We start from the raw sequence: 19,667 nt of genomic DNA on the forward strand, positions 1-19,667 counted from the left end.
CCTTCAGCGTGTCGATAAAGGACTTAGTAGTGGTGACGTTGCCACGAAATTTTGCCTTTTGGCATAAGGTTTCGAAGCTGACTCATCTAATGAGCGCTGACGCTTCGACACAGGTTCCTTTTTCTCTTTCTTAGAAGTATTAAGGACCTGCTTTGCCCAGGCTAATCTTGTCCTAAGTGATTCGGACGTGACTGAGGCAGAGTTCTGCTATACCAGAACAAGACTATTTTACAAGCGGAGGGCGCCAGTTATACGGAGGTCTCCACTCAGAGACACAGTAACGTAGTGCCATTCATTTCATCGGCACGGCTTGAATAACACCGGAGATTACGAGTTGTATCGAGTTTTATCGAGTTTTCATCTCTAGATCCATAGTGTTCTGTTATGTCAATAGAGTTATCAACATTAAAACAGGTTCACCTCGTGAAGAGTGTGATAAACATCACGCACCATGGCCTTGGTATGGCATAGGCTGATGTTGGCAAAGAACATGAACCCACACACACCACACTTTTAGTAGATTTAATTTTTAAAATATGCACTCGCACGTTTGTGGTGTTAAGAAAAAAAATGTTAATAAAATTAACGACAAATTATTGTCAAGAAATATTTATTTTGTCATTGCTTTGATGACGAATCACTGAGCCGCACATTGCACCATATGTGCAATATGCATAATTCAAAACTGTGTCAATAGAATAATCGGTTTCAAGTGAAACCATATGTAGAACACTTGCATTCGTAAATATAACACTATTTATTGATAAGCTATTTCTTAAAAATATTATATACGTCTAATTTGGGTTAACCAATTAGACGCAAGTATTATAAGTATTAACCAATAGAATCAGTACATAAGATTCTATTGGAAATTAGTATTAAGAAACAATGTTAGATTTAAGAATTAAAAATAAATAAAAATGAGTCTTGTTTGGACACTCAAAAAGAACACGTCTTTGATTTGTATAAGCGTAACTTTACAGTACACACATTTTAGGTGCTGCTTTAAATTTCACATTGCTTCACACGATGATTGTGCATACAGTTTCATGCACGCACATTTGTGTTTTGTGATTGACTTATAAAAATGTGCACAATCACATGTGGGAGAAAATTTTATGCTCGCACCGCACTATGCGGCATAAAAACCTCTCCTCACACCGCACTGTGCGAAAAAAAATATTTTCTGTGCAGATGAGTGTGCTTTTCTAATATTACGATTGCATCCAAATGTGCGTTCCTGATTTTGCGCTACCATCCAAGGGTGCAAAACAAAATTACTTGGATTTCACAATTTTGAAATAGTAAATATTATTTTGCTGCAAATTTTGAAAGAATTGATAATTGCGTTCGTTGGGATCATAACTTATGTTAAAAATTACATAAATTAACGTATATTAGTTAAAAAAAATTAGTTTTGTTAAGTAATTACAATGTAAACTTAAAATTATGAATGTGTTATTTAATTTGCAATTTAATTAAAAGTTTTTTTCAATAAATGTTTTTAATATAACATTATGTTTCTTTCGAATTGTTGAATTATCGTCACATATTTCTTCACAGTCAGATAAGGAACTAAAGTTGATAGTTGATAGCCGCAGAAAAATTGTCATTATAAGGTATTTTGAAGTCATTTTCATTGTAAGTAATTGCAGGATTGTGCAATACTGCAAGTGCGACTATAACTGTTTTCGCATTCTCCAATGATATATTCAACCCATCTAGAAGACAACGAAATCTTTGCTTCCACACACCAAAGCATCTTTCAATTGTATTTCTGGTGGTGATGTGTGCAGCATTGTATCGTTCTTCTTTTGCGTTTTGTGGTTTCAGTATTGGAGTGAATAGGTATGGTTAAAGTTTGTATCCTGAATCGCCAACCAAGCGCCCTTTGAATTTACCTGCCTCTAACTGTTCTTTAAAAATTGACTCATCGAAAATCCGGCAGTCGTGCGTATTACCTCTCCATCTTGCGACTACATTGCAAATTTTTAAATTTGCATCACATACCACCTACAAAATATAATTTATTTTTTAAATATTTAAATATTTTAAAGGTACTAAAAATACGCACTTGTACGTTTAATGAATAATACCCTTTCCGATTTATATAATATTGGGAAATATCTCCACCCACTTTTTTAATTTTTATGTGCGTGCAATCAATTGCACCAATCACATTTGGAAAATTTTTTTTGCGTTTGAAGCTTTTCATATTTGCTTCCTCTTCTATCAATGATTCTGGCATTTTAATCACAGTTGCGGCATGTTTTGCAAGAGCACTAGCTACTCTAACGCAAATGCAGTCAGTCGCAGCCTGGCTAAGGCCATGTAAATCACCTGCATCGTCTTGTACCTTTTATATTAAAAGCTTTTAGTATGTAATAGTATATGAAAAAGATTAGTTACTTCTCTACGACTCCAACATCGCAAAGCTACTGAACTTGTAATCTTGCGGAAGTTCCAGCGCCTCTATTATCAAACGTTAAGTCCTGTTTCACCAAGTCAATTATTTTTTCTACGCCCTTTTTTGAAAATCGGTACCTCATTTGAAATTCATCATCACGCAGCATAAACGGATCTCTACGTTTTTTATATATTTTTAAATGGCGGGAATTTTTTTTGGCTATTCCATTTAAAAAATCTACACAATAATTTCGTTTTTAATTATATAAAAAAATTAAATTGAATTCTCACCAATTTCTTTAATTATGCTTATGGCATCCATATTTAATTGTAATTCACGCAATAAAAATTACTACACAATCAAAAATTTTGCTTAAAATGCTGTTATAGAAGGTATAAACCTATTATAAATTTTGACATATTTTAACAGCATTTTAACAGCATTTTAACTTTAAAATACGTTTATGAATAACATTTTCGATAAAATGTATTAGAAACCTACTATAACTTTTTATGAATAAGGCCGTTAGTTTTTTTATGTATTTCACTCTAACTTTTGTAAAAAGATGTAACATTTTTAAATGCAAATTCAGCAAGTGAACTTTAAGCATTTGTTGTTTGGTGAGTTTTGCACCAGTTTAGTAAAAATAATACGCGTTGGCATAAAATAGTTATTTTTCTTCCCAAAAAAAATATATATTCACTTAGGTAGAGTATCTAACATTTTTTAAAAACATGTATAAAATTTTGTTAAATTTAGGTTGTAATTAAACATAAAAAATTAAGTTAAACCTAATAATAAAACAAATGTATGTTGTTTTATGTTGTTTGTTTATTTTGCTGTAATAAATATTTTAGTTGCTTTTTATATTTAATATTATGTCAGTATTATACTTTCATGAAGAGAGGATTATTTATTTCAACTTTTTAATTTTTTTAATAAGCATTAAATTAGATACTAAATGAATTATTTCACATTGCTGAAATGTGTTATTCAATTTATATTTTAAGCAGTTTAGCAAATATGAATTAACTTATTTTAGAACATTTATGTTAAGCTGCGGTTACAACGTAACTGAAGCAATGGTGAAATATGCAAAGTATGGATTATGTACTGTTAACTGTGTTCCAGTCAATTTGTTGCTGAGGTATCGAATATAATGTTAATATTTAACATCTTTTTTTAAGCACATTGTAAAATAACAACCGCTTAGTTTAAAAAAAATACATGAAGCAACAACACTAGGCCTTTTCTTTTGTAAGCATATCACAAAAGAATAATCGCTTATTTTACAAATAACATATGAAACAACACTGCTGGCTTATTTAGTCAAACATTTTGAATTCGCTTAACTAATAAGCAGCTCAAGTCGCATGGTTGCTAAAAAATCTAAACAAAAACGTTATTCTTTCTATTTATTATTTTACTGTTAAAAAACATAAAAAGTTATATTTTATTTACAATTATGTAAAAAAAATATTCTCACCAATAATTGTAAAGAATTATTATTAATTTGCAAAAAGCCTAACAAAATATCTATTTTGTTCAGAGTTGGCATCGAAAGTATTGCTTATTTTATTTGTTCTTTTGTGGCACGCTTACAAAAGAAATGGCCTAATAAAGTTTTCAATCACATAGTGAAATTAACTTTTATTTCCAAGCTTTAAATTAATAAACCCTAAAATAATAAGTAATATAAACAATAAGTATAAATTTAATAATAAGTTCAAGATTAAAATATATAGAAAATCACTTCTTCAATAAAATATTTAATTTTAAGACCAAAATTATTGCAAATCAGTTTTCGTACTTGCTATATTCATCATAATTTTTAAATCATCATTTCATACAAATGTGCATTAGACATTTCGTCTTCGCACATTTTGGTGCATTTTTATTTTCTAGTCTGCACACAAATGTGCTTCTCATATTATTTTCAGCGCACGTTATATGCGAGTGCAAACTGGCTTCCTCACATCCAAAATGCTGTGCAAAGTAAATTCGGGACAAACACTGAATGCGTGTGCGAGTTTTATTTCATTCCACCACATTCGTGTAAAATGTGTATTTTATTTGTGCGCACAATATGTGCATTTTTCTTTGCAAATAAAATTTGTGGTGTGAAATTTTATTTAGATGCGCACAATATTTGTGCGTGGTGCTTTTCAGAACCCTTCTTCCATATAAACTAGTTAATTAGCAGTAAATAAAATGAAAACGCCAAATATCAATGGAAAAGAATTCTATGTTTACACAATTAAAACGAAGCTTACACCGAGATTGAAGAAAAGATATACACAACCCAATCCACAATTTGGCAAAGCACATTAGCCGCCATAAAGCTTTAAGCGACCGTGAACGCAGTTAAATAATAGGAAAGGTGAAGTTAAATTCAATAATATCCCCAACCCAGGTTGAAAAAAAGTTTGGTAATGATATTCATCCCATAACCGTCAGAGGGCCACTGCATGAGACTAAATACAGTTGTTGTGTTTATAGGTGAAAATATATGATTGCGAAGGTCATCTAACGAAGCGTTTAGCCTATGCGAAGCAGTACTTAAGCAAGTCAATCGACTTTTGGAACAATGTAATCTTTTCAAATGAAAGTATATTTAAAATCTTTCGAAATTATGGCCGCCAAATAGTTTGGAGAAAATCAAACTCCAAAAACAGAACCTTGCTATGTCTGTGGTGGAGAAGTATATGTGTATGGGACTGCATATCCACTAAAGGTTTTGGAAAGACATCTAACGACGTCTAAAGAAGCGCACTATAACAACAAAAGCAGAGCTTAAATTGGTACTGCTCGAGGAGTGGTAAAATATTTTGTCAGAAGCCACACAAAAATCCGTTTTAGTGCTAAGGCGACTAAAAGCATTTGAATAAACATATAATCAACATCACGAGTACGCAATCCTAACTAAAATATCACTTCACAAGTAATATACAACTAAACATTGTCAACGACACAAAGCACTTACTAGAATTAAATATTGTGAATATTTTAAATTAAAATAGATCAAACTTATATATGAAATGCAATATATTAAAATTTAATAATATTAATTTTTAATTTTTAAACAAAATTTGTACAATTTTAAATAATACTGTTTTGATTTGTACTTTAAATTTATAAAATCAACTCGAAAAAATGATTTTTCTGATTTGTTAATAAAAACCACTATTTTGGGCAAATTTGGAAAATGGCGAATAACTTCTGAAATTTTTATTCGATTTTTATGTTAAGCCACTCAAAATGTTTGTACTAAAACAGTTTTTAACATCAATCAAAAAGGAATTTTTTTTAAATATTTTTGTGGGAGTTCCATCACATGAAAAATCGAAAAAGTTGAAAAAAGCGTAAAAAAAACATTTTTCATCTGTGTATTTCAACTATAACTGCGAAACTAAATAAGTTATATTAACGTTATGTAACGTTATGTAAAATGTTCGTACACGGAATCAAGAAGTTAGAGAAGCGTTGGATTGATTGTATTGCCCTTGAAAGAGATTATATTGATGAGTAAAATCGATGTTTGGCAGAAAAAATTTGTTTTCCTTAGTTAGTCACACGTCTTATTGACTGATGTGTTATAGTACATTTGCTATTTTTTCTGAGGCATGTTTAAAAAATTGTCGACTAGTTTGATGTGTAATAGCAAGCGACGACAACGATTGTTGACAATAATTCTTGAGGCCCTTAACACACACGTTCTTCCAAATTATTTTAAATTTGATATTCGATGAAGTTTTATACTGGCTAGGTGTTCAGGTCTCAAAACTCCACTGCCAAAATAGTTGAGTCTGATTTTTAGCAGGGTTAGGTAGAGACATAGAATGTGTTCTGCTGTTTCCTGTTGCTCTTGATAGAGTCGGAAGGAATCGTTTTCTGCTAGACCAATGTTTTTCAGATGGTATCGCAGTCTGTAGTGGCCTGTTAGCAATTCAATGAAGAGTTTGATATATAATCAAATAATAATCCTTATTGACCGTTTGACCATCCGAAAGGATTTCACACCACGAATATCGAAGAAAACAGTCAGCATAACCTTGATTTTGGACCGACTTTGGCGTTCTCTATTCGGTTTCGGCTCACCTTCGAAGCACCATTCGGTCGATTGTTGTTTGGTGGGCATGTCAAATTCATAGACCAATGTCTCATCACCAGTTATGATGCGTTCGATGAATGTAGGGTCACTATCTGCGTTGGAAATCATCTCTTTGGCTACATCACAACGACGCTTTTTTTGAATGAAATTCACCTAAAATACGCCACACGAAAATTTTTCAACTTCTTTGTATAGACACCAAACAAAAACTAATCGTACGATATACGTTAAACTTTGACAGAATGTGTATAATAGTGTTGCCAGCGTGAAAATAAAAAAAAATTACCGATAAGCGCGGGAATTCAAAAATTAAAATTCTCGTTCTTTTCTGATGGCAAGGTATATATATACGTACAAAATATCTTTACTTATTCGAACCAGAAAATAATTTTGAATGAATGGTTTACTAGCTGCATCTCTCGAAGAACATTTGGCATCAAGTTCATCACTATTAACATTTTTTCTGGCATTTCTTAAAAAATATGACAAATCATATGAATCTAATGAATTCTTTAATCACTGTTTCTGTAAGCAATATTACCAATGCACTCCTTATATTTTCATTTATATGTAGTTGATTGTCAAAATCTCTTAATGAATCTATAGTTGTTATGGGTAATTGTGGCAGTAGAGAAAGTTCCTGAGAAGCACTTTTCGAACCAAATAATCGTAATTCTCGAACTTCTCTCCACAGCAAAATCACTTCTTCAGTCAACCTGGAAACTATTTGCATCATTTATGTTTCGAATTTTGTTGGGAATTAATTTCTTTAATCGCTGTAATATTTTGACTAGAAGCTGGAAAAACAAAAAATTTTAACTAGGTATTTTGTACTTTAAATAATTTACAGCACTTGTTTGAAATTTGTCATGACTAAAATTCTCATCATCTATCATCATTTGAGAAAGTCAAATCATCACTTAGAATGTCTACAAAAAAGTTCATTTTTAATACCTTAATTAGTATTTAACAAATGCTAATGTATCGAAAATAAAATACTTACAATTGATATTTGTCTTGTTGCTTTCCGTCATTTAGGTACTGCAATGAATCAAAGAGGTAGAAAATAATAAATTGTCAGTGTCATTTATAGTTATTATATAATAATAAATCACAATATTAATAACTTACACATACAGTATGTCAAGAATGGGTTTACACATTGAAATGAAATTCACTTTTTTAGCTTATATTTTTGATAATTGATATTAAATAATTATTATATTAAGAATATAAATTTAAAAAAAATTTCAGTAGTTTGTTGTAAAATAAAATCTTTGTCCTGTTTTGAAAAAAGATGTTCCTACAATGTGCGCCAACTGTAGCGAGAACAGCCTAATAGCTATCGTATACAAGGTCCTTTCAACTGTACTGTGTAAAAGCTTGAAGCCATATGTTACCTTACCTTATCAGTGCGACTTTCGATCTGATCGCTTCATTATTGACCAGATATGCACACTGCACCAAATTCTGAAAAAGCTTACGAACATAATCATCTTTTTGTCGATTATAAAGCAGCTTTCGATAGTCTCATAACGAATCGTGTTTACGCCGCAATGTCTGAGCAAAGTAATGTATGTTTTTCTGCAAATTTAATCCAATTCTGTAGAATGAAGTTGAGCAATATCCATAGCTCTGACAAGCTAAAATCGAGTCTCTTCGAACCTTTTGGTACCATGCGAGACTTCAGACAAAGTGATCCTTTATCATGTAATATTTTGAATTTCAAAAAGGAAATGATCATACGCAGGGCAGGTGTTCATCGTAATAGAACCATATTTTACAAATGTGTCCTGTTCTTTGCTTATGCCGACGACATTGACATAATCTAACATACTAAGCATGATGTTACAGCTGCCTTTATGCTATCAAAAAGAAATCTGCAAGAAAAGGTTTAGAAGAATCTCTATTTATAATAGGTGCTAATATGGGCTCAGTATGCAATTGAGATGTAGAGCTCTCTCGACAAACAAAACTTACGCTCTACAGATCGCTCATCCGTCCTGTACTTCTGTATGGCACAGAAGCATGGACATCACCACAGGATGATTGAGCAGCACTGGGAATGTTTGAGAGAAAATTTCTTCGTAAGATTGGTCCTCTTTGGTCCTCTACAAGTTGGTAAAGACTACAGCGTCTGAATGCACAAGAAACTTTACGAGCTTTAGCACGACATAATTCAGCGAATTAAAATCCAATGGCTTCGCTGGCTTGGTCATGTCGTGAGAATGGGTGAAGATGCTCCAGAAAAATATGTATTTGAAGCAGTAGTTGGATTAAGTACTCAGACCATCTCAGTAAAGACAAGACAACGAAAGAACAAAATATGCTTTTACACTACTTTAAAAGATAAAATTAAGCAAGATCTGATTCATCGTTAAACTGAGTGTGTTATGAATTAATGAAAAAAAATTGTTTCGGATATGGGGTATACATTTTTTAACTAATGACTATTTTCAGAACCTCAACAAGTTCCCTACGTCAGTAGTTATATAAAATGTATGCCTTTACAAACTCATAAACTCATTTAACTTTATTCTTTATTATCACTGATATATACTATTTTCGTGTTCATAACCTTTTTGTTCCTTTTTTTAATTAACATACAATAAATTGTATATATATACTAATTCAAATTCATTTTTTCATCTTTTTCAGATTATTGAATCTTGTTGAATCTGGAATCATTAAACATCTTTCAGTTAGAGGCTTACCCAATGCAGAAATATGCCCTCAAGATTTAGGTGGCACTGAACGTCAGTTACGAAATGGAGACCTTATGATGACTTATTATATAATGGCAGCTGGATTTATAACTTCATTAGTTGTATTTACCACAGAATTCATATTTCGGTATATTAATAGCCAGCATACCACTAATGCATTAACTAATGGCAGTATGTTACGTAAAAAAAATGGTCTTCTCGTATTTGATTCATCACAATCTTTCGACCACAATAATCAGCACTCTAATATCACACCTCCACCACCTTATCAAAGCATTTTTAGCAACAATTTTAAAATGCATAATGACCACATCCCACATAAAAAACTTTTTGTAAACCCAAACAGGACTGTGCATGGAGTTAAAATGATCCGTTCCGAAAGTCGAAAATATAACCCGGTATCAACAGAAACAGTAGATGAATTAAGTGTTGTTCAGTGGTTTTCAAAAGGACGAAATTATTTGATCCAACAGAGTACAAATGGTCACAATCACTTAGTACCCGTTCAAACACCGTCACTAGCAACTTTTCAGTATACTTACACAGAATAATTTTTAAATTGGGTGTTTTTTCGTAAAGACAATTTTTAAACAACATGTATGCAAGGGTAATTGTAATAAAATCATCATTGATGTAAAACTAATAGAATCATTGTTTTTAAGTCATATCAGTTATATAATTGTATACGTACAACTTATTATATAAACGTTCGGTTTGAAATAAAATATTTATTCACTAAACGGAAGTTGGTTTTTTTTCAAATTTTTAAATATTACAAGATTAGCTAATGATTTTTATTGTATATTTCTACAAATTTCTTTTAAACACGTATTTATTTATTTTCGGAATAACTATGTAGGATCGCGACTTTACATATTTCTTACTCTCCATTACATGGTTGTACAACTCATTCCATTGATAACAAGGATGAAATGAGTAATTCTATCCTCAAAGCTTACCATTGTGTAATAGTAACATCTTATTGATAAAAATATAAACAAAACGAAATAATGAAAATAACGGTACACTCTTAGGTTACGTTAAATTGAAGCGACACACTTGAAGCGAATGACACTTCACTGGTAAAAAACGGAAATATATGAAATACAAACAGCGTCCCTTTAAGAAAATGCGATTTCCCAATCAATCTGAAGCATTTCTGATAAATCCAAAAACGTTATTTTCAACTATGCAAGAAAAGATATTAACAATTTGGAGTCTGCTGCTGGCTAATTGGTAAAGAACTCGCACCATACTAAATAAAAAAAACTTGAAATTATACTATACACACAAATATCCACAATTTATAAGGATTCAATTCGCCACAGCATCAAAATGACATCAATCAAAATTTTATTAAAATGTTTACCGCATTAAGAACTAGATAAAAAAAAACTTTCCCATCGATTGAAAAGATTTGAGGCTAAGTTATTGTAAGGACAGAAATTTTTATGAATTTCTATCCTACATAAAAATAAAACACAAAGTTTACCAACTGTATATCACAAGTAACACTGCAAATAAAAACAATGAAAAATGTATCACTGAAATTATAAATTAATAAATTAATACCTATTCACTGGTAGTACCTCAATTTAATTAATATGTTTTCTTCTGTTTATATAAAATTATATCAAATGTATATTTTATTTCACTTTTATTTATTAATTTTCACTTTTTGCGAAATGGTAAACAAGTCCACGTTTACGCAAACGGAATCAAACGGAATCACACATGGCAACCGCAAAGAGAAGGATGCGCGCGCATCTAAATTAGCAAATAAACGCGGCGAAAAATTCAAACAAGCCGTAAAGAAAACAAATGAGAGGAGAATGCGAATATGAATACATACTCATAACAGCGACAAAAACACAGATCAGCGGTAAATAGAACAATTGCGCAACATTGCTGTCCGGCCTGTTGTGTATATAAGACGACGCATTTGTTCAAGCAGGATACTTAGTGATCAACATCCCAAGTCACCAGAAGCGCGCAGATTAACTTCCAGTAATCATCGTAGACAGATAAGTATCAAGAAAACCGCGTCAACATCATATTTTTTATTTTTATATCAATTTATATAAATATTTTTATAAATTTCCTCAACCAAACCCCACGTAAGCGTGAATACGTTTATATTCCTTCCAACCAAATTTCACATAAGCGTGAATACGTTTATGTACTTCCAACTAAATCTCATAGGCGTGAATTCGTTTATGTTCCTTCCCTCATAGGCGTGAATACGTTTATGTCCTTTCTCTCATAGGCATGAATACGTTTATGTTTCTTTTGTAATAGGCGTGAATATGTTTATGTTCTTTTTTTCCTTCTTTATAAGCACGAATATATATATATATTAGTATTGTATATTATATATTTTATTATAGTTATATATATTTTACTCAGCCAAGTAAAAGTAGTAGGAAAATCATAATTGTTAGACTTAAGAAATTCAACTAATAAATAAACATTTAAAAATTAATATTTAAACACTGTGTCCTTATTTCATAAAAATTTATTGTCACGACTCAGGACAAACCGGTGAGTTTACCCCAGCAAAAGGACGAGCAAAACTGGTCGTTACTTTTTTGTCAAATTCGACACTATTCAATGTCGTTCTTGTAGACAGATTCATCTTTGATTTTAATATACAGTCGGAGTCATAAGTCAACAAGCAGGCAGTACAAAAAACTTTGTTTGAAAATATTCTCCAAAAACTAAATTTGTTAGAAACATGCTTTATTGTTTTTTTTAAAACATTCAATGCCCAATGTTTTCGCGAAGTTTTTTTGCACGTGTTCACAAAACACCTAAGATAACGGTGCTTTCATTGTTAGGAATAGCAAAACAAGTGATCAAAAGTCTACAAACACTAAGTATAAGACGACATTTTAAGGAACATTTCTAATTTTTTATGCAATTTAGTAATTAGTTGGGTAACCACAATACTTAAAAACTTCCAATAGACGATTTTTCATCGAAACTACAATTTTACTGGTCCCCATCCTTTTAGTATTATGTTTTTCACATGCCGTTTGGCAAAAATTGAATTTTTACGAATTTTTCGTTCCAAAAGTTCCCATAAATGTCCAATTGGATTTAAATTCGATTACTGTATATTCTTTTACAACTTGGACACCTTTTTGACCTCATGTTCTCCGATTTGGCTGAAATTTTTTTTATGAGCTCCTTTCATAAAATAAGAAGACCCGTATCTCGGGAAAAAATTTTGTGATTTTTTTCCTAGGAGATATGGACCCATGGGGTTTTGAGAATTGGCATAGTAGACACATTTTCAAATAGCTATATCTCAAGTTCTATAAAAGGTAGAAACTTGAAATTTACAGCGTTTCAAAGATAATTGACTGAACTTTTATAAAATTGTTTAAACAATTAAAATTGTTTATGTTTAAGTACTATTATTAACAATTAAATTTCAAAAAAATGTTTTCTTTTTACTTTTTATTTCTGAATTGAGTTTATCATTAAATTCTACATAAAAATGAAACTTTTAAGGACGTTAGTATTCTCAGAAGTATTTTTATTGAATAAATAAATCACAAATTCAAAATTTTTAATATTCCTGCGGATAATTCTAAGAATAGGGATGAAGAAGATGACTCGCATCAATTTTAAAAAATCTGCAGGAAAATTTTAATGGCACAGCAGATAGAACTATGATAATAAAAATAGTGGGTGTGATTCATAATTGGTCTATCCGAAAGGGTCACGACTTACTTCTCAAATGCTACAAAATGTATGACTACTGTTGCTAAAAAACTTGTTTCAGAGAAATGAATCTTAGAAGACCCAAATCCAAAAAGCCACCGCTAGGAAAATATGTAACCAATAGAACTTTCAATTTTTACGAATGTGAAGAAAACAGTCAAGTAATGCCTGGGAAAAAAAATCTGCGTATCCTTACAAATTGACGGAAAAAGAACACAAATGCAAAAACGGTTCATTCTAAGCAAATTGAAGGAGTTGCATACTCCTTTTAAACTCAACCATCCAGACCTGTAATGTAGTTTTTCAAACATTGCGTTCTTGCAGGAGCAAGCGGCACACATTCAGTTTGTGTGTGCTCCATACACGAAAACGTACGATTAATGGTAGATGGAGTGAATATAAAAGCACTGATTGCATGCAGTAGAAAGCCGATAAATAACTATAAAGATTGCCTACAGCGCATGATTTGCAATACTTCACGCACAAAATGTTTTCTAGGAACCTGCGCCAAATGTCCTGGAACTGAAAATATCAATGAACAACTTCTGGAGATATTTGATGAAAACATGATTGACACCGTTACATACAAACAATGGGTTCGTGAAGAGAGAAGTACATTAAAAACGTTGACATCACAAATAGACGAATATTTGTAATCCTTAACAGATGGTTTAGACAAATTGGTGTTGCATTCCTTTATCGTTAAAAAACAGGCAGAGTTTTTAAATGATAAGAAAAGCAACTTAACAAAAACTGAATGCATAGTTTTGTGTGATTTTTCCGAAAATTATGCTTTTGTTTTTCAAAACTCTGTTCAAGGTAATCACTGGAATAATAATCAGGCAACAATTCATATTTTTGCAATATACCACCGTCTTGAAAATGAAAAACTACAAATAAAAAATTTTGTTTGCATATCTGACTGTTTACATCACAACACAACTGCTGTACATTTGTTCCAGAAATACGCTATCAAATTCAATAAAAAAATTAGTACGGATATTAAAAAAATTATTTAGTTTTCCGATGGATCGGGTTCACAATATAAAAATAAAAAAAATTTTATTGATTTAACTCATCACAAAGCGGACTTTGGTTTGGAAGCAGAATAGCACTTTTTTCCAACGACACACGGCAAAGGACCATGCGACGGCTTAGCTGGTACCTTAGAGAGGAATGCTGCAAGAGCTAGCCTTCAACGAATAAATAATCCCATCCAAACTCCAAAGGAATTATTTAACTTGGCTAAGCAATGTTTGCTAAATATTGTGTGCCATTTCTCAACATTAAAAGACTACGAAGCTGAAGGAAATAAGTTAAAACACCACTTTGAATCAGCTACATCAGTTAAAGGCACATTAAAATTTCACTGCCTTATTCCAAATTCCAAAAAAGTATTAATGGCAAACATATTTTCTTCTTCAGACATTACAGATTATGTATCAATAATGAAATGAAAATTAATAATATCAATGTAAAAACCATAAAAAAATATTTTGTTTTTAGCTCCTTACAGTTTCTTTCCTGTAACATTTCTTACCTGTGCAGAGTATTTTTCCAACTGTAGCAAAATAACACTTCACCGAAAAAGGTAGGTATAATTATGTGCTGCAGTTTTCTAGGTAGATCGGCTAGTACGAAACTAATTAATTTTTTAATTCATCTATATAAGAAAAAAGTTTATTAAACGGTTTAATTATGTTAAAATTCATAATTTAAAAACAGAAATAATGCGGAACTAATTTAAAATGTTATGTTTTATGTATACATTTATTTTAGAAATAAAAAGTAAAGGTTTTTGTATAGTTTTCCTTCGAAAATTGATTTAATGGTACTATGGTGCGTATGAGTAATGTGAAGGACACCTCATTAATTAATTTTTTTTAATTACTTCTGAAATGAATATCACAGTCGAAATATATATTTTTGAAGTAGAATTTATATATTAATTTGAATCAAAACTAAAAAAAAAATTTTTGTGACATATGCCTTTTTTTTGTTTTTACTGAAAAATCGTGTGTATGTGTTTGGTGTGATATGAAGGATAAATAAATTTTTAAAAGTACTTCTAATGACAATATCGTCCTGAAATTTTTGGATTTTATGTAGAATTTTATTACTAATCGAAATCAAAAATATTATATAAGAATATATGTAGTATATTCTTTCAAAATTCATTCAATGAAAATGTAGTACGCATGTACTTGAAGTGTTTTGCGGGAGAAAAAAAAATATTAAAAAATCTCAAAAAATAATAGCATCACAAAAATTTTTATTTCGTAGTAAAATTTAAAACTGAATGTAAATAAAATATAAAAAATAGGTTTTGAGAAAAAATTTTTTTTGAAATTTAATAGTTAATATTAGTACTTAAATATAAACAATTTTAATTGTTTAAACAATTTTATAAAAATTCAATCAATTATCTTTGAAACGCTGTAAATTTCAAGTTTCTATCTTTTATAGAATTTGAGATACACCCATTTGAAAATGTGTTTACAATGCCAATTCTCAAAACCTCATGGGTCCATAACTCCTAGGAAAAAATCACAAATTACAAATTTTCTTCCCGAGATACGGGTCTTCTTATGTTATGAAAGGATCTCATATAAAAATTTCAGCCAAATCGGAGATCATGAGGTCAAAAAGGTGTCGGAGTTGTAAAAGAATGACTCATATGCAGATTTTAAAGCTACTGAGAATCCGCAAATTGATGTAGAATTATTCGATGCACACTATTCGGTACGGGAAAACCTTTTCAAAAATAGATTTAAAGACTGGTTATTTACAAATTGAGCTGGACGATGATTCCCAAATCATCGTTATTACTGTTAGTAATAAATACTCAATCGGTCTTTTTCAGTACCAACGTCTTCCATACGGTACTGTTAGTGCGCCTGCAATTTTTCGAAGATATTTAGGACAATTGTTAAAAAATCAAGAAGGCTGTACAAATTTTTTAGATCATATTATCCTAACCGCTCCTAGTATTGAAGAACATAACAAACGTATGAAAATCGAAACTACGTAATGTTGTACAGGTCTTAATTTGCTGATAAGCTAAAATTTCCTGATAGTTAATTTGCTGTCTTGTTAATCTCCATTTCATCCATTTTCGTACAGGTCCAAAGTTAGAAGGCATGCGGAAGACGAGGAATATAAGGAATCCGCTACATAATCAATATAAATGGTCTATGAAGATTACTTCGTCCATTTAATTTTTTTGAACTGATATTTTGAATATATTATCCTTAATCATATACCATTAAATTAGCTAATTGTTAATAAATAAATATATCCAAGAGCTAATTTAAGTAATTGAGCTTATCTATTAAGAATCCGATTAAGTAAGATGAAATAAAACAAGAAATTTTACAATTTTGTAGGTATTTTTTAATAAATGCAAGTTAAAAAAATTATTTGGAATGCAATAACTTTGAATTAGTATATTTTTATGTGCGCGCAATACAATCGATTTATTTTAATAGATGTGGCATACAATTACAAAAACTGATCACTAACATTTTTATATGAAGAACATTTCTTATTCTAATATTTATGTATATTATATTTAGTATATTACTGTGATGATTATATAAATAGAATTTCGATTGATGCATTTTATTATAATTTTCCAGTGAATTCGAGTTCCCATTACGATTTCATATTTTTCTGAAACAAAAAAGTTTTTTTCGTTAAAAATTCCAACTATTTTAATAATATGAATAAATATAAAAATGGTTTATAAACAAACCAAAAATCATTAAATAATAATTTAATGCAACTTAAAAAATTTAAGCTTAAAATAGTAGATTATATCAGAAAATTCCTAACAGGCAGCTATTATTTATTTCAACTAGTTTCACAAAAATACAAAAAAGGAAATTTTAAAGAAACAACGAAATATAGACGATAACTTGTAGTGAAGATAAAATAAAAATAAAATATCGTAAATTCCAACACCACCACCACATCTCTCGTTATTTGATTTTTTTTATTCTGTTTTTTGGTTAAAAAATATATAATTTTATTATATTAATTTGTCATTATTTTTTTTATTTTAATCTATTCTATTCATGTATTGGAATGACAAAATATCCTTATCATTCTTAGTAACGACCCACTGAAATTAGTTCTAGACCGACAGTCACTTAAAATTCGAATAAGTTGTAGTTTGATAAAAAAAAACTTCACAAAAACTCGTCACACCAATCGATTTCGTGCTTAAACTATTGGATGCATTTAGATAAGCAACATTCAACTTCCTACATATAGAAAAGCTGGGCTGGTACCAACATTGACCAATATTAAAGACAAAAACAAATCCAATAGTTTGCTTTCTTTGTAGTTTCACTATATACAACCTCAAAATAGTGTCACAATAAACTATAAATTTCAGAAATCTGTATATAGCGCAACGTCAATCACTACTTTTTAAAGTTGTGCCTTATTGAATAATATGGGTATACTATTGTTTAACTTTATTGTGTTTATTATATTCTTTATTATTGCAGTCAAACATATTTTACATAATCATACAAAATCGTGGAGTAACCTTACTTTTATCAAAAAGAAAGAACCCACACTATTTATTATTTTATTAACAGTTCATTCTTGTATTAAATTCATGAGAATTCAAGTTCCTTCATCACTCGCAGCGGAAGAACTTCTTTGACGAATTTTGATAACTTTTATAGATGTAATGCACATATGGTTCATTTGATGTGTAGATCTTTATTTTAACTCCTATTATCACATTATGGTTTTTTATTTAAAATAATGATATGGCCAGTTTTTATTTACTATCATTGTTGATTAGTAGGTTATTTCGTATGAGATTTCCAAATTCCTACAAAATCTGGCTGATTGTTTCAATGCTATAATCATGATTTATATATTCAACAGTTTCGTTCTATGTTTTACCAGCCTCCTGCAATTCTTCTTAAACATTATAATTTTAGACCTTTATTTTAAGCTTCGATAACATACAGTAATCATATAATGTATTAGTCGCAGATCGCAATGCAATTGATGAGTCAGCTATAAGTACGATATCATTTGCATACAAAAGTGTTTAATCATCGGACAGATAGTTGTTCAAGGTAACCCGATTTTACTCCAGATCCTATTGGAAACCAATTACAAAGGCTGTTTCCATCCCATTCCGTTACGTTATAATACAATATAATTTTCACAATATTTTTAGCGTTTTTGAAACTATTCTATAATAAGTTTACTTTAAAAACATTGCTTCTCTGTCAATAGAATCAAATGTAGCTTTACAATGTACAATAAAAAATACATTTTGAAAGCCTTAAATTAAAACAAAATATATTATATATTCTATATAAGAATTTAGGTAATATGACAGGTATCGATAATAACTGACTTCTGCATGGTATCAATAAGGTTTGGCGGGAGTCCAAAGATGCTCATATTTGTACAGAGATGTTTGTCAATTACACCTTCAGCGCTTATTATTATTGGAATAGTGAAGAAGGTCCGCTCCCGAAAAGTATGTGTGTAAAGTTTTATTCGAAGAGTTCAAAACTGAGAGAGTAGTTTAAACTGAAAAAGTATATATATATATGCATATACTGATATATACTTTATGGTATTTTCGACGTTTCTTTTAATGCGTTACGAAAATCTTGACAAGCCTAATATACCCTTTTTACACTTTTTCGTGTAAAGAGTATAAAAATAAGTTAGTAATACAAGTTGAACTGAAATAAAAGTTGGACAAATAAAGAAACACTATTGAATTGTAATTTAAAGATTGGATTGAATAACATATATAAAACAAAATTTGGACAAATAAATAAAAACATATAACACTATTGAGTTGTTATTTAATGGTTAATAAGATTAACATACGAAAAAAAACTTATAAATAGCCTTATTTATATAAAAATACGTAAAGAGTGCAAGTAGGAACTATAAGAGGTCTTTCCTTTATTTAGAAGATCAGAATCTTTAATCAATATCAATATAGTTAATCCTTAAATTCGCATCAATTATAGATATCCAATTTATTAGTCAACACTTTTAAATTCCACTCATGCTTTTATCTATGTTAGCGCAGGTCAAAGTATTGATCATGTGATCAAGAAATTTTTATTTATTTATTATTTATTTGTCTTTTATTTATATGTAATACCTTACTCAAAGCGACAATTATATTACAAAAAGTACTGGATAATTTATTTAATCATAAACACAACTTTAATATGAACAATCGTTAATGTTTTTTACCACATAGAAGGATGTATTTTCAGCCATTTTTAACAGTAATTTGGAAAAAAAAAAGTTGCAAATAATACTAATATTTGTTATTACAAAAAATTTTCAAATTTGCTATTATCTAATAGTAACCAAATAAAATGTGGTAACAAAGTACAAATGGACAATTTTTTGTCTGAAGGAACTTATAGAAAACGAAAATTATGAGAAGACTTCATTGTTGTAATTAAGAAATCGAAAACTTTGGAAGAAATTGTGAAAGAAAAACATTATATTCTTTTACTAAGACGAACAGATTTGTTTGAGCTATAAAATATTAACAATGTTAGAACTGCAGAATAAAAAGCTGCAAAATAAAAAAATTTCTGAACGTAAAGCTTTAGTATAAGCCGAAAGGTCTAAAATTGATTCTTTAAATCAGTTTTGAAACAAACTTTAGCAAAGTCAATAG

General features: G+C 30.0%; 1 protein-coding gene across 1 annotated transcript; it reads right to left on the reverse strand.

The window, feature by feature from the left end:
- Positions 1-1,548: 1,548 nt before the first annotated feature.
- LOC119672951 (putative nuclease HARBI1) lies at positions 1,549-2,635 on the reverse strand. The gene is made up of 3 exons (XM_038084135.1): positions 2,410-2,635; positions 2,075-2,356; positions 1,549-2,013 (listed from the first exon to the last, which is right to left on the reverse strand). The coding sequence occupies exons 2-3, from the start codon at positions 2,246-2,248 to the stop codon at positions 1,855-1,857; spliced, it is 333 nt and encodes a 110-aa protein (XP_037940063.1). The 5' UTR covers positions 2,249-2,356; positions 2,410-2,635; the 3' UTR covers positions 1,549-1,854.
- Between the last annotated feature and the right edge of the window lie 17,032 nt (positions 2,636-19,667).

This window comes from Teleopsis dalmanni, chromosome 1 (assembly GCF_002237135.1).
Source record: "Teleopsis dalmanni isolate 2A chromosome 1, ASM223713v2, whole genome shotgun sequence".
Lineage (NCBI taxonomy): Eukaryota > Metazoa > Arthropoda > Insecta > Diptera > Diopsidae > Teleopsis > Teleopsis dalmanni.